This window comes from Triticum aestivum, chromosome 5A, assembly GCF_018294505.1.
Source record: "Triticum aestivum cultivar Chinese Spring chromosome 5A, IWGSC CS RefSeq v2.1, whole genome shotgun sequence".
NCBI lineage: Eukaryota > Viridiplantae > Streptophyta > Magnoliopsida > Poales > Poaceae > Triticum > Triticum aestivum.
In genome coordinates, this window is record NC_057806.1 from 380,478,398 (window position 1) to 380,494,944 (window position 16,547).

At 56.2% G+C, this 16,547-nt stretch overlaps 1 protein-coding gene across 2 annotated transcripts in view; it reads right to left on the reverse strand.

The window, feature by feature from the left end:
- Positions 1-291: 291 nt before the first annotated feature.
- LOC123103486 (probable protein phosphatase 2C 67) overlaps positions 292-16,547 on the reverse strand; it is a 33,800-nt gene continuing 17,544 nt past the window's right edge. The window contains exons 7-11 of one of the 2 annotated variants that reach the window (XM_044525088.1): positions 3,096-3,289; positions 2,555-2,609; positions 1,412-1,501; positions 1,265-1,312; positions 292-767 (exon numbers count right to left, since the gene is read on the reverse strand). In XM_044525088.1, the coding sequence (XP_044381023.1) occupies positions 660-767; positions 1,265-1,312; positions 1,412-1,501; positions 2,555-2,609; positions 3,096-3,289 (495 nt within the window). In that variant the 3' untranslated portion in view covers positions 292-659. The remainder of the gene's footprint in view (positions 768-1,264; positions 1,313-1,411; positions 1,502-2,554; positions 2,610-3,095; positions 3,290-16,547) is intronic. The other variant, XM_044525087.1, reaches the window with a different exon arrangement.

A 16,547-nucleotide genomic window follows, 5' to 3' on the forward strand; every position in this document is an offset into this window, starting at 1 on the left:
AATGCCGTAAAGAAAGCATAGGCCAAACAGTAAGAGAAAAAACTACTCCCTTCGTCCCATAATGTCAGTGTGAAAAAAACATCTCACATCATGAAACGAAAGGAGTACTATACTCTTGGTACCTGCCTGACTAGCCCATCTTCAGGATCTTGTGTAATCCTCCCAAGGAGGAATACAAGATTTGAGATGCCGCATTTCCCCATAAAATCATTATGTGGACCGTGGATCTATTCTCAGCACATATATCAAGGATTAAGTTACACGTAGTACTGACAATTCGATCAGAATCCAAGATTCACTTACTCCTATATATGCATTGGTTGAAGATCTAGTCTTCTCGATGGAAAAAATAAAATAAAGAAGCAGGTCAGACCTTGTAAATAGCTGTAAAAGAGACTTGGGTCACATGAGACCGGCCAAGTAACATTTCTTTATAGCAGTTTAGAGGGGCTTTTGCTACAAGAATCAAGGTTGGAAAAAGCAAAAAAAAAAATTGTCAAAACGAAGTACAGATAGTGCACTAACAGTGTTCTCATGGACACGCACAATCGTTTGCCAGAGCACGGAAATCATGAAGGCTTGAATCACATATTGCTCTTCGCAAATTTCTCTTCTCGGGTTCAGTTCTGTGAGAAGCTTGTTGCAACAGCCAAACAATTCTAGTGCTTGAAGACGATCAGAACAGCAGTGCAGTTATCCTTGCACCGCCTCTCGCGGACAGCCTCCTTCACCAGGCGCCGCACCGCGAGCGTGGCTGAGGACGTCTCCTATTTAGCAAAGAGTCGTGTTAACAAAGGTTATGATGCCTGAGTTCGAATTTACATAAGAACTGGGTTAGTCATGTGTGTCCTATATAATAATACAAAGTAGTACAAGTCTAAATTATGACGTCTTCTCCCAAGAAATTCTCCCTTCCAAAACCCCAGTTATTAATACTGCGCTAGGCGCCTGCGTCCGCCCACTTGCCAACCTTTGGCCCAAGAGCTCCCCTAGGTCACGGCTACATCATGAGACCATGGAGCTCTACCATATATACACAGGCAATCTCATCCATGTGAGAATGAGTAACACGAATTTTACTACAAAATAGGCTTCCAATTTAATTTCGGCATCGTCCAATCAAAATCTAATCAGTTTTACCTCAGAAGAGATAACTAGCAGAAAATAGTGGGTACAAGAAACAAATGTACTCCCTCCGGTCCTTTTTACAAGAAACAAATAGTGAGTATTTAGAGTTATAGAGATTAGTTTGAAGAAATAACACCTTCAATTGCTTCTGGACAAATTCAACAGCGTCACTTGGCCCAAACACCTGGGTTCACATAGAAAGTTAAGACTCACCACAAATATGATTGAAGAAATAAAAATGAAGCAAAAACTAATATAGCAAAGAAACGGGAAATAAACATACTCCCCACAAGCCATCACATCCAAGAATGATGAAATGGTCCTTCACTGTGAGTTCAAAAGAATGGACATCTGGTGTTGCAATCAACCCCACCTGCACGATAGTTGATTGATATATGTTGATGCTCCATTTATAGACAACATTGTTAACATAACTACTCCCTCCGTTCCTAAATATAAGTCTTTTTTAGAGATTCCAACAAGTGACTACATACGGAGCAAAATAAGTGAATCTACACTCTAAAATATGTCTACATACATCCATATGTTGTAGTCCATTCGAAATGCCCAAAAAGACTTATATTTAGGAACGGAGGGAGTAGCTTTCAGAAAGCGTGCTTAAGGAGCTTGGATTAAGCATGCAGTGGAACACGTTTTTTTTTCTTTTCCGATAGATGTGGTGATGAATAAAAATATTGGGTATTTTGGCTAGACACAGCTTCATGTGCAAAGACAAGACAGTCTATGTCTTCGCAAAACATAGATAGAACCTTTAGCAAATGTTGTAAAATTATCTCTGTAATGTGGGTACCTCATACAAATGCAGAGTGTTTGAGTCTTCAACAGATTTGGATGTGAGCAACATAATGTAAGAACTAGCGACTGACATAAATTAGAAATGCAAGTCCAAAGTTGTACCCAATGGATGTGAACTCTATACAACAGATCTGTGTTTTCATGAACTCTCCCATGGGTACCTCCATTATTGCATTCTTGCAAACGGATGGCCAAGTGATAAAATATAACTGATAGTTTAATACTAGGGTTTACTAGCATCCCAGAAATAAAAAACTTCGCTACTTGATCTTTCTGCCAAAGAAAAACAAAACTACTTGATCTAGAATAAACATAAAAGTGGGCATAACTGTAAGCATAATTATTTCTAAGCAAACAGATACATCTCTGTGGTCATTATTAGTGATCCTATGCTCCTGGAACTCACAAAGGAGTTCCATTGAGTGATGAAATAACTTATACTATGAAATGTCATCTATTTGGTAGATGGGCATGGGAATTGAGGGTCTAATTCCTATAGCTTAAGAAAAAGGAGGAGGAAAGTGGTATACTCCAACAGTATATATTTTCCATATACGCAAATGGAACACCAGAATAAAAAATATCAGCAAATAAATTTGCATCAGTAAACCTTCTTAAAGTGACGATCTCCAAGAGCTCTAGATACTTCAATGCGCCCTTGTAGTCTTAGCCTTTGTACGAGAACAAGGTAAAATTAACCGTGAGCCAAGACACATCAAAATGAACATTTGATATGCAATGGTAAGGTGCTCATCAAATACGGCATTCGGAGAGCAGTGGTAAAATTAGGAGCAAATGAGACCACAGAAGAAAACCAATAGAGGAGCAAATGGACTACAGGAGAACAAATTTGTACTTCTTATCACAAATCAGCTAATTCCTATCGCTAACAATTGGTAGCAATTAGGGCAAGGCAACTAGGCATAGGTTGGATGCACAACCAAAATGCTAATATTCAACTGTTCGAGAAAGTCATGTGAACAAACTAGAATAATATCAGGCTTCAATTTGGTATAATTGCCAATCAGATCTGATTTGACAACTTATGGTGCCAAAAAAAATGATACAACATCCTTGCATTGGCACCAAGCAGGGAGCTGTTTCATTGGGAACATACAAAACGAAGCAAAACATAATTTATGAGGGGGAACTGAATTAATGTTGGAACCATAAAGCTATTCACCTTCTGGATTCTCGAGCGTTCTTGTGGAAAGATGGCTTTGTGTTCTCTTGTCAAAACAATAGCTTTCAGTGGACTTTTGGTGTCAGCCACCACACCTTCACCATCAGTTGAAGTAGAACGAGCTAATACTGCTTTAGCATCCCCAGCATTCGCAACTACAACCTGGAACATGTCAACAAAGAACCGCTTATGCAAAATAGATTGCAACGATTATATAGTACTTCCTCCATTCCAGAATATAAGGTGTATCGATATTCATGCAAGTCAAACTTGTGTACGTTTGACCAAGATTATAGAATAAAATATCAAAATTTACAATACAGAATAAAATATGAAAATACTTGGAGAAGGCCTATGATAAGATACCGCGGAATGTCATGTGGTGGGCCTTGGAGAAACACAATTACCCTCATCAAGGACATGTACGATAATGTTGTGACAAGTGTTCGAACAAGTGATGTCGACACCGATGACTTCCCGATTAAGATAGGACTGTATCAGGGGTCAGCTTTGAGCCCTTATCTTTTTGCATTGGTGATGGATGAGGTCACAAGGGATATACAAGGAGATATCTCATGGTGTATGCTCTTTGCGGATGATGTGGTGCTAGTTGACGATAGTCGGACGAGGGTAAATAGGAAGTTAGAGTTATGGAGACAAACCTTGGAATCGAAAGGGTTTAGGCTTAGTAGAACTAAAACCGAGTACATGATGTGCGGTTTCAGTACTACTAGGTGTGTCGGAGTAAGCGACCACGGGTAGCCTAGCCGGCTCCCTCTGGCCCTTCTGAAAAAATTACGAGCCGATCCGGCCCTCAAGAATCCAAGACGTGGGGCCGCCTTCCCCTTGCCGGCTGTCTCCCAGGCCGACTATCGGAAGGCGGCCCGGCTTTAGCCCTCATGAAGAAAGCCGCGGGAGGGCCGGCTCCAAGAAGCCGGCCGCGAGAAGCCGACTCCCACAAAGCGGTCAAGATCGTACCCTCGAAGTCTGCATCCACATAACGGCGATGTGGCGGGGCGTGGCTACAATAAAGCCTGCCACCCTCGAATCCCGGAGCACGCCTGGCACAGTGCGCCGTACGGGGTGGCCATGACCCGTCCGGCGCGGCACTGTTGCCATGTTGACCCTGATGCCACCCACGACGGGCTGTCAGCGCGGCCCACGGGCGGTGGGCCCCTTCAGGCAGAAAGACACCCGAAGGCCGCCAGGCCTCCCCAGTCGGCCCAAAACAGGGCCGGCTCCCCACAGCCAGCTTGCTTCCTCCCTCGAAGGAGACGCCCCATTAAGGAGACAAGAGGAGGTGAGGCTACAGCGATCGCCCGCCGGGCGGCGGTACTGTAGCCACGCTTACCTCGGCGAAGCCCTCGTCACCAGGTTTGAGGCAACAGTAACCAGCCACCGACAAGGCCCTTGACAGTGGGGCCTGCCTGTCGATCAAGGAGCCGGCAGCCGGCGGGACCCACCAGCCGGCGCAGAAGCCGGCGAGCGTAGACACAGATGGCTAGGGCCCACGCCCAGCCGGATTACCATTGTACCCTATAAACCCCCCGGGGCACCCATGCAAAGGGTGGAGCTGAGCTAGTTTTAGACACCACATAGAGAGAAGAGGAGAGCTAGCCGTGCCCTTCTTCTTCTCGCCAAATAGCTCAAGGAGCATCTTGTAGCCACTCGTTCATCTAGTGATCATGCGGAGACCCCGCAGAGCAGCAGTAGGGGTGTTATCTCCACGGAGAGCCCTGAAGCTGGGTAAGATTCGCCGGCATGCATGTTTCGCCTCATCCCGCTTCCAGGCACCGGCAACGTCTTACTGGCTCCCACAATGATAAGCCACCCGTTGGCATATGTCGCACCTACCACCCGACATTTGGCACCCACCGTGGGGCCAGGTGCACCGTCGTCCGAAGACCTATTCTGGACGGGAACCCTCTTCCTCCCCAGCGAGCGTAGCCAGCCCGGCACGCCCAATGGCGCTTGCCACGACGCGCTGAAAGGCGTCACCAACGTCTGCGCAGCGAGCGGCCTCACCGATCTCCTTGACGAGACCCTCATCTCCGACGAGCCCGCCTCTGACGCGGGCACCGACCACCTCGTCAACCTCCTCGGCCAGCTCCACGTCTCCGGCGAGCCTGCTGTGGACTTGGAGTCTGTTGGCTCCACCGATCCGATGCTTGTCGACTCCGACATGGCCTCACTCGACGCTTTCCCCATCGACGTCGCGACCTACAACGACCCGCTTCCTCGGGCCGATGGCTGCGACGGTGCCACCACCGAGGTGATGGTCATCGGCCACGGCGGCGCTTCTGGCGAGAACGCCCTCGACGCCCCGCATGCGGCGGTCCACGACTTGTCCATCCCCTTCCCGGCCGATGCCGACGCCGAAGCACTGGAGGCTCGCCGCCTCGCCCTCCTCGCGGAGGGCCGGAAGTTGGCATCCATGAGACGCCTCACTGAGGCCCACCAGCGCGAAGCCGACCGCGCCGCCTTTGGCACGCCGCCCCCAGGCGGGCCAAGCCGAGCCGGCGTTGTCAGACAGCGCGGCGCTGCCCTCGCCGACACGCTAGGAGTCGACCGCCCAGTCTACGCCACTCCACTCGAGAACCTGCGCGCCGCCCAGGCGGCCGTAGACCAGCTAGACGGATTGGGGGCCGAAGAACTCCCCCACATGATCAGACGCATCCAGCAACTAATCGATGCAGCCGCACAGCGGCACGAAGCCGACGCCCGCGCGAAAAGCCCTCCCCCGCGCCGAGAGCACAGCGCGACGTCCCGGACGCCGACTGCGGGTAAAACCCGCGCGCGATACGAGAAAGAGCCGGCTGCCAGCCGAAGCCGAACCCGGATCTCTATCGAGCGAGACGCAGAAGGCCGTTCCCGGGCCGTGGAGCGGCGGGGCAACCCGCCTCCGCCTCCGCCTCGTGGGAAGAGGTATCCCACCCCACCGCCTGTCACGCATCCGACTCTCAGCGGCCGACTAGGTCGCCGCAAAGGAGTCGGCGAGAACGACGCCCGCCGTCGGATCGACCGCCTAGCGCGATCCCTAGCGCTAGAAGAAAAAGATGATGTCGGCCCGCCTTGTTTCGGCCCCCACATCCGCGACGAGCCTTTCCCCAAAGGGTTCTCGCTCCCAACAGACACGCCCAAGTACAACGGCTCTGTGAAGCCGGAAGATTGGTTGATCGACTACTCCACAGCGGTTCGCATAGCAAACGGCAACAAGCGCGTTGCCGTGAAGTACGTGCCCCTCATGCTGCAAGGCACGGCGCGGACCTAGCTCAACAGCCTCAAGCCATACAGTATCAACAGCTGGCTAGACTTCACAGAAGCCTTCGTCCGCAACTTCACCAGCACCTACAAGCGGGCTCCCAAGCCCAGACAGCTCTCCTTGTGCGTACAAGGCCCTGCCGAATCCACTCGCGACTACCTCACGCGTTGGGCCGAGCTCCGCAACTCTTGCGAAGGGGTGCACGAGGTGCAAACCATAGAATACTTCACTGCCGGGTGCGGAGAAGGCACCCTCCTCAAGCACAAGCTCCTCTGCGACGAGCCGACTACCCTCGACGAGCTTCTGGTCATAGCGGACAAGTACGCCACCGCCGACTCCTCAATGAAGACTGAACTCCGGATAGACGCGTCCGGAAAGGTACTCAATCCGGCGCCCAAGACGCCGGCTGGGGACTCCGGCCGACGCCCGTACCAGAACGAACACAAGTGCAAGGGCCCCGTGCCGCTCTCCACCAGTCGGCAGGTGGCCACAGTCGAAGACGAGCAGCCGAAGGGCCGCCCGCACCCAAGAAGCAGAGGGGCCCATGCAAGTTCCACAGCGGCACGAAGCCGTCCAAACTCTCGACGCCCCATGCAAGTTCCACAGCGGCGCGAAGCCGTCCAACCACACAACCCGGAAGTGCCACTGGCTCACCCGAATCTCCAAAGGCGAAGGGCTCGCGCCGCCTCCGCCTGCTGGTCCGCCGCCTCCAGCTCCGCAGCTGCCGACCGCTCGGCCAACAGTCGGAGCTGTGCACGATGAGTTCCCCGACGAGCATGCCGCCTATGTCGTCTTTACAAGCCAGCCCGAAGGCCGGCGCAGCAGACGCCGAGAGCACCAGGAAGTCAACGTGATCGCTACCAGCCCCGCCGAGCACATGCACTGGTCAGAAAAGCCTATCAGCTGGAGCCGGGCCGACCACCCAGAGGTGATGCCATCTCCCGGCTCTTATGCGTTGGTTTTGGATGCCACCCTTGCAATGGACAGACGCGCCGCCCGTTTCTCCCGCGTGCTGATAGACGGCGGGAGCAGCATCAACATCCTGTACCGTGACACCCTGGAGAAGCTAAATGTCAAGACGAAGCAACTCATGCCTACTCGGACTGTGTTCCATGGCATTGTACCTGGCCTGTCCTGCGCCCTCATTGGCAAGATCAAGATTGATGTTCTCTTTGGGAACAAGGATCATTTCTGCCGGGAAGCGATCTGGTTTGAAGTGGTGGACCTGGAGAGCCCCTACCATGCATTGCTTGGCCGTCCACCTCAAGATGAAGATGCCGAGCGCCAAGGGCATCATCACCATAGCCGGCGATTACAAGAAATCTTCCGAGTGCGCAGCAGCCAGCAGCCGGCTGGGCGAGTCCCTTGTGATTGCCGAAGAAAAGAAGATGTTGGACCGAGTCGTGGTCATGGCCGGCAAACAGCCAGCCCTGTCCCCCGATCCCAAGGAGTGTGATGCCCAAGGATCTTTCCAGCCAGCCAAGGAGACGAAGAAGATACCTCTTGACCCCGAGCACCCAGAAAGGTTTGCCGTCATCCGGGCAAAGCTAAACAGCAAATAGGAAGGCGAGCTCGCCGATTTCCTCCGTGAGAATTGGGACATCTTTGCATGGTCCCCTAAGGACATGCCGGATGTTCCGAAGGAATTCACCGAGCACAAGCTACACGTCCGAGAAGGCGCAAAACCAGTCAAACAACCCCTCCGCCGACTGTCGGAGGAGAAAAGAAGGATTGTAGGAGAAGAGATAGCCCGGCTTCTGGCAGCCGGCTTCATTATGGAGGTTTTCTTTCCAAAGTGGCTCGCCAACCCGGTCCTCGTGCTAAAGAAGAACAACAAGTGGCGCATGTGCATAGACTACACGAGCCTCAACAAGGCCTGCCCCAAAGATCCCTTTGCCCTGCCAAGAATTGATCAACTGATAGACTCCACGGCCGGATGCGAGCTGTTGAGTTTCTTGGATGCTTACTCAGGATACCACCAGATAAAGCTAGATCCAGCTGACCGCCTAAAGACCGCCTTTATCACGCCATTCGGAGCTTTCTGCTACCTGACTATGACATTCGGCTTGAGAAATGCCGATGCCACATTTCAGCGTTGCATGCAGAAGTGCCTCCTCAAGCAGCTCGGCAGAAATGCCCACGTCTACGTAGACGACATTGTAGTGAAGACGGAGAAGCGCGACACCTTGCTGGAAGACCTCAAGGAAACATTTGAGAACCTGCGCCGGTTCCAGATCAAGCTCAACCCCGAGAAATGCGTGTTCGGAGTGCCAGCCGGCCAGCTCCTAGGCTTCCTGGTCTCCGAACGCGGCATCAAATGCAACCCAGTAAAGATCAAGGCCATTGAGAGAATGGCGATTCCCACCAAACTTCGAGACGTCCAGAAATTCACCGGGTGCTTGGCCTCCCTGAACCGCTTCATCAGCCAGCTCGGAGAAAAAGCTCTCCCCCTCTACCGCCTCATGAAGAAGACCACTCACTTCGAGTGGAACGACCAAGCCGACCAAGCTTTTCACGAGCTGAAGAAGATGCTGGCCACGTCGCCTGTCCTGGCGGCGCCGACTGAGAAAAAGAGCCCATGCTTCTCTACATTGCTGCAACCAGCAGGGTGGTCAGCACCGTCATCGTAGTCCAGCGCCCAGAAGAGGGCCGAGCCCAGCCGGTCCAGAGGCCGGTGTACTATTTGAGTGAGGTGCTGTCTACCTAGAAGCAGAACTACCCGCACTACCAAAAGATGTGCTATGGCGTGTACTTCGCCGCCAAGAAGCTGAAGCCCTACTTCCAAGAGCACCCCATCAACACAACAAGCGGCTCGGGGACTTCCATAGTTACGCCCGACCCAGGGACTGCCACACCCGACTCGGGGACTGCGGTAGTCGGCCCGGGGACTGCACCAACACAACAAGCGGCGGCCGACTCCAGCATTTCACCACCCAGCCCGCCTGCCCTGGTCGCAGTAGCCGTGTTGGCAATAGAAGAAGTCGCAGCTTCATCATGGGCCCAGTCCATCCTCAACTTCCTAATAAACCAAGATTTGTCAGCTGACGAAACAGAGGCAAGACAAGTCCAACGCCGAACCGGAGCATACACAATCGTCAACAGAGAGCTCGTCAGGCGCAGTGTCACTGGAGTCTTCCAGCGATGCGTCGAGCAAGAGAAGGGCATTGCAATCCTCAGAGACATCCACCAAGAAGAATGCGGCCACCATGCGGCCTCAAGATCACTCGTCGCCAAAGCTTTCCGCCATGGGTTCTTTTGGCCGACCACTTTAGATGACGCCAAGGAGTTAGTTAAACATTGCAAAGGGTGCCAAGTCTTCAGCTCCAAGCAACACATGCCGGCTTCGGCACTCAAGACCATTTCCCTCACTTGGCCCTTCGCCGTTTGGGGACTGGACATGGTGGGCCCATTCAAGACGGCACGCGGTGCCATGACACATCTGCTTGTCGCTGTGAACAAATTCATCAAATGGATTGAGGCAAAGCCGATCAAGAAGCTGAATGGGCCGACTGCCGTGACATTCATCACAGATATAACAACTCGGTACGGCGTGCCACACATCATCATCACCGACAACGGCATGAATTTCGTCAAGGGAGCATTGGCACGTTTCTGCGCGACGCAGGGCATCCGGTTGGACTTAGCGTCCGTTGCCCACCCGCAGTCAAACGGCCAAGTCGAGCGAGCCAACGGCCTCATCCTTTCCGGCATCAAGCCCCGACTGGTCGTACCACTGGAACGTTCGGCCGGCTGTTGGCTCGATGAGCTGCCGGCCGTCCTCTGAAGTCTGTGCACTATCCCAAACAAGTCAACCGGCTTCACTCCTTTCTTCCTCGTGTATGGTGCCGAGGCGGTCATCCCAACTGACATCGAGTTCGACTCGCCTCTGGTAACCATGTACACGGAGGCGGAGGCCAAGGAAGCACGAGAAGACGGCGTCGACCTGCTGGAAGAAGGCCGGCTGTTAGCCCTCAGCCGGTCCGCCATCTACCAGCAGGGCTTGCGCCGCTACCACAGCCGAAAGAAGCCGAAGGTACGAAAGAGAGACGACTCCGGCAAGGAGTCGGAACAACCATGAAACGTCAACCTCCTTCGAAGATTTTACAGTTGAAATGCAGTATGTATCACGCTAACTTTTGTACTAAGTACGAGACGATAGGCCCCCCGAGGAGAGCTCGGGGACTGCCATCCTTTATCTATGAATGAAGAGTATCATGCTTATGATCATGTCATTACATTCACTTTTTCGTCCGGCACCGGGTTCGACTAGTCGGCTCGGGGACTGGCCGCCTTGAGTTATATTAGAAGTCCTACCCGCGGTCAGACAAGTAGTGTGCCGGCACCCAAGCCTTCTCTTGCCAAAAGTCGCAACTCGAAAAACCGGCTGTCCGGCTGGCAAGAGTTAAAGGCAGAAAAGGACGCTCACACAAAAAACGGCTAGGGACTAACGAACTAATATAACAAAAGCCGGTTTTTCTCCCACCATCGACCGATTACCAGAGAAGCCGGCCGGCCGGCTTCCATTCACCTCGCTTCAATCTAAGAAAGCTCGAGTACTTGCCTTCCAAAAAAAATATAGCCAAGTTCTTCCCTAGCCACAGGTTGCAGAGCAGCTACCAGTTGGGAAGGCAGCAGCCAGGGGAAGGCGGCAAAGAAAACAGCCTAAGGATAAAAAGCATACGCGAATGAAAGTCAAACACACACACAATCATATTTACACAAAAGACCTTCAAAAGACCAGCATTCAACATAGTTTGAATACACCCCCAGTGGAACTGCGCAAGTTTAATAAAAATTGTTCCAAAGAGTAACAAGCAGGAAAAGCAAGGACGGCAGATTAAGCCAAGGGAACGACTGGCGAGTCGGGCAGGTCGGTAGAGACGGCAGTGCTGGCTGGAGGAGTGGCCGGCTGGCGAGCCTCGGCATGATCACCACCTCCCGCAGAGGGCGCGCTAGCACGCGCCTCGTTGCTGGAGGCACGGTCAAGCTGAGGCTGGCTGGCCGCTTCACCGGCCGGCTCGACGTCTTCGCCTTCCTCTCCTTCGTCATCTTCACCTTCATCGCTGGAAGCGATCTCCTCCGCCGAGTCCTCACCCTCTGCCGGGTCCAGCCCGAACCATTCCTCCGGCTGGGCAACGCCGTCGTCATTTATCTCAGGAGCAAAGGCGCTGATGTCAGTGCACTCGGCGATTGTCGAGGCACGCTGAGCGATAGCCGGCCGCACCTCCTCCATCTCCTTGTCGGCTTCCAGCCGCCAGATGCACAGCTGGTCCAGGTTCAGCCCGGGATACCAGGCTCGAACGAACTCCAGCGCCCGCCCAGCTTCAAGACGGGCTGCCGATGCCTTCCAGGCCTCGAAGCAGCCAACCGCAACCTCCAGCCAGTCGGCAGTCCGACTCGGGGTGCGGGAAATCGCTTCGCCTGACCGGAGGGTGGCCAACACCTGCGCCCCGGCGCGCTGGAAGCGGCGGAGCATGCGGTGAGCCGGCTGCAGCCGGGCTTGGACCGCCAAGAGTTGCTCCTCAAGCGTCCGGCTCGCGTCCGGCGCGATTTCAGCCCCCGCCTGCCGGCGCGCCTCGCGGTGAGCCTCGATGGTCTGGGTGGCAATGACGGAGGAGCCGGGGAAGTAGTCTGCACAAAGAACAAAAAACAACACAAGTCAGAACACAAATCAGGGGGCAAGGGGCAAGCAAGGAGTGAGGAAGGCGGCTTACCATCGATCAGATCCTCAACCCGGCCGTAGCCCTCGCTCAGCGCTTGTTTTACCTCAGCCCAACCCGCCGCTTCGGTCTCGAACTCAGCTTTGAGGGCGTCCTTACTGTCCTGCGCCTTCTTCAGGGCCGCCTTGTGGCTCTCCTCCTGGTCGGCCAACTTCTTAGCCAGGCGGTCACGCTCCAGGACTAAGGCGTTGCACTCGGCTTCCTTGGCGCGAAGGGCGGTCTGGGCCCCGCTGAGCTACTCCCTCAAGACGGCATTGGCTCCTGCAAGCATGAAGACAAAAGAAAAATCAATAAGAAAGAAGTCGTCAGAGAAGATCTGACCCGACTGCTCAGCAGTCAGCCCGAATCTCGGGGACTACACCCAGTGGATGCGCTGACGCGCCCCCACAGGAGATGAACGAGACAAAGCACGCACTCCGGCTGTTGGTCAGGTCCTCAGTTTTCTGGCCCAGCTCCTGAGCCTGGGAGTTGAAGGCAGCAGCGCGGAGGTTATGGTATTCCTGAAAGATCAGACAAGATGCAAGAATAAGATAGCTGTCAGGACCTAGTAAGTTCCAAGCCGCCTGCTCAGCAGCCGACTCGAAACTCGGGGACTACACCCAGTGGGTGCGCTGACGCGCCCCCACGGAAGAAATCAAAAAAGCAAAACAACCAAGGCCGGAAGGCTCACCCGGATGACAGTCCGCGTCGTGAGGAACTCTTGGGTATATCGCTGCAGCGAAGCGGCCTAGGCTTGAAGCCGGTTCCGGACCTCCTGGGCCGCCGTGTTCAGCTCGGCCGTCCCCCCGCTGGGCGTCCACTCGGACGTGCTGGCACTGGCCGCCTCCAGGGCCTCCGCCGTCCGGCTGGCGCCCGCAGCTCTGTGCGGCTCCGGCGCGAAGGTAGCTCCCCCTGCGCGCCAGCGAAATGCCGGCTGCACCTCGAGGCCGGCCCCTGCCTCCGGCTCGCCCCCGGCCGGCTGCTCTGGCGCCGCGGCTGGTTGGCCGCTTTGGCCCGCTCCAGTCGGCGCCGTCTGCGGCGCCTCCTCCACGAAGACCACGTGGTCCTCCCTCCTCTCCATCATCGGTGGGTCTCGGTCGACCTCCTCCGACGAGGGCACGGGGATGTCGGGGGCCACGGCGCGGAGGGGAACGACGAGCTGCGGAGGCTGGTTGCGCGAGGCCTCCGCCTCCTTCTCCGCGGCCGCCGCCTCCGCTCGGGCCTTGGCCGCCGCGTCGGCCTGCTCCTTCGCCGCCTGGGCGGTCCTTCGCTCCGCCGCCTCCCGCTCCTCCCGCGCCTCCCGTGTGTTCCGCTCCGTGGCCTCCATGAGGTCGGCGCGGGGATCCACGCAGCGGGAGCCTGAGGACCCTCCAGTCGGCCCGACTACGGAGCCGCCAGGACCTCGCTCGAGGGAAAGCGGTGCCCTGCCCGACAAGCAAAAAAAAGTTTAGAAGAGCCTCAATCGAAGAGGACAACAAAAAATACAAGACGTTTGACGCTTACGCCGAGATCGCCTGCGGCTGTTTCACCGCCTTGCGGAAGCGGGCCACCTTCACGGTCGCCTCATCCCGCTTGGTCGCCGCCGTGGAACCCTTGGATTTCTTCCGCCGGCTGCCGAAGTAGGTCGACGCGGCCCGGCGTTTCTGCGCGTCGGCACGGGCAGCCGGCACGGCAGACGGGCCCGCGCCTTGATGATCAAGCGCCGGCTGGCGGTGCGGAACGACTTCGACCTCGTCATCGTCCGCCCAGTCCTCGAGGCCGGCCCCGAGCCGCGCGCCGCCTGCCTCGTCGCCTTCCCCCATGACGGCATCTTCCATGACGGCCACTCCCAGGTCCGGATCATCGACGTCGTCCACCGTGCGATCAGCGAGGAGCTGGCGCTCTACCCCTGCGGCCCCGGCCGTCGGCGGAAGAAGAGGGTTCTGCTGAGGACAAACCGATTGATCAGTAGTCGGCTATCATGAGGCCGGCTACAAAAAGGAAGAAAAGAAGAAAAACTTACAGCAGGCAGAGGGTTGGCGCGAGAATACGGCCCCTTGCCATATCGCCAATCCTCGGCGAGCTTGCAGTTGGAGATGTAGTTCACCATGTAAGACACCTCAACATGAGGCATCTCCCTGGTGCTCAGCCGGCACGGGTCGAAGCGGCCGCTCATCTGACAAATCATGTGAGGCCGGCCTTGGAGCGGAAGTACTCGGCGCTCCACGAAGGTGGCCACCAGGTCGGCTCCGGTCAGGCCCTCCGACTGGATCATCACCCGGAGCCGGGCGACGGCTGCGTTCCCGGCGTGAGACAACGACCTGGCCCGGTAGCTCCACGAGGGTTGCCTCCCAGCCGGCGGGCCGGCTACGTAAGCCGGCAGGTTGACGAAGTCGCCTTGCTGGGCGACGTTCTTCACGTAAAAATAGGACTTCTGCCAGAGCTTCACCGATTGGATCAGCGGGATGGGCGGGAACGGATTGTTTTCGCCCGTCCGCCTCATGGCGATGAAGGCTCCGCAAGGGGCGGGCACGCCCGCGACAACGGTGTCGAGCTTGCACTGGAAGAATTCTCCCCAGAGCTCGAGAGTGGGGAGAACCCCAAGAAAGCCCTCGCACAGGGTGACGAAAGCCGACAGCAGCATCACCGTGTTGGATGTGAGGTGATGCGGCTGGAGGTGGTAAAACTCAAAAAAAGCGCGAAGAAATCCGCTCACCGGGAGGCCGAAGCCGCGCAGGCAGTGCAAGCGGAAGATTACCCGCTCGCCCTCCTCCGATGCCGGCGAAATCTCCCTCGCCGGCGCACGACGAACCCGCACGTAGTTCTCGCTCGGCAAACGCCGCGTCCGGCGGAGGAACACAACGTGGTCCTCGTGGACGTTGGAGCCGTCCCACGAGCTCGACAACGCCATGGGAGCGACGCGGCGAGGAACAAGGCGATGCGACGGCGGAGACGCGCACGACCCCGCTACGGCGGGACCGAAGGAAGCGAGAGGTTCGACGGCGGAGCGACGCGGCAATGGGTCGTTGCGGCGGCGGAAGGAAGGAGAAGGAAGGTGAGAAAGGGTGGAGCGAGGGAGAGCGTGCGAGCCTCTGCCGCTCCCTCTCCTCCCCCTACTTATAGACCCGCGCGGCGGAGCCGAGGAGGCGTGGTGTGGGGGAACGTGGGATCAACTGCGCCCACTCCCCCACGTCCCGCGATTATTGCGCCCTGATGACGAAATGAAACCGCCGCGGGAAGGCGAGCGGTCCGTTGTGGGCCGCAGAAGATTCGTGCTTGGGCCGAGGCCTAGAAGTGGCGGGCCCGGGCCTGCGGCGGCGTCCCATCGCGCGCGTGCGTTGGCAGGCTTTCCTTGCCACATGGCCCGCGGGGTGGCGCGCGGTCAGCTCGCAGGCCGACCCACGTTCCCGCCTACAAGATACGGAGCTTTCCGAAGACGGCGCGCATAAGCAAAGCCGGCTCCTCGGGATAGGAAGCTGACCAAGCTTCTCGTCCCTTTGTCAGCCTCGAAGCTCGATCAGCTTTAGGGACTACTATCGGAGTAAACGACCACGGGTAGCCTAGCCGGCTCCCCCTGGCCTTTCTAAAAAAATTACGAGCCGATCCGGCCCTCAAGAATCCAAGACGTGGGGCCGCCTTCCCCTTGCCGGCTGTCTCCCAGGCCGACTATCGGAAGGCGGCCCGGCTTTAGCCCTCATGAAGAAAGTTGCGGGAGGGCCGGCTCCAAGAAGCCAGCCGCGAGAAGCCGACTCCCACAAAGCGGTCAAGATCGTACCCTCGAAGTCTGCATCCACATAACGGCGATGTGGCGGGGCGTGGCTACAGTAAAGCCTGCCACCCCCGAATCCCGGAGCACGCCTGGCACAGTGCGCCGTACGGGGTGGCCATGACCCGTCCGGCGCGGCACTGTTGCCATGTTGACCCTGATGCCACCCACGACGGGCTGTCAGCGCGGCCCACGGGCGGTGGGCCCCTTCAGGCAGAAAGACACCCGAAGGCCGCCAGGCCTCCCCAGTCGGCCCAAAACAGGGCCGGCTCCCCACAGCCAGCTTGCTTCCTCCCTCGAAGGAGACGCCCCATTAAGGAGACAAGAGGAGGTGAGGCTACAGCGATCGCCCGCCGGGCGGCGGTACTGTAGCCACGCTTACCTCGGCGAAGCCCTCGTCACCAGGTTTGAGGCAACAGTAACCAGCCACCGACAAGGCCCTTGACAGTGGGGCCTGCCTGTCGATCAAGGAGCCGGCAGCCGGCGCAGAAGCCGGCGAGCGTAGACACAAACGGCTAGGGCCCACGCCCAGCCGGATTACCATTGTACCCCGGGGGGTGGGCCTATATAACCCCCCCGGGGCACCCATGCAAAAGGTGGAGCTGAGCTAGTTTTAGACACCACATAGAGAGGAGAGGAGAGCTAGTCGTGCCCTTCTTCTTCTTCTCGCCAAATAGCTCAAGGAGCATCTTGTAGCCACTCGTTCATTTAGTG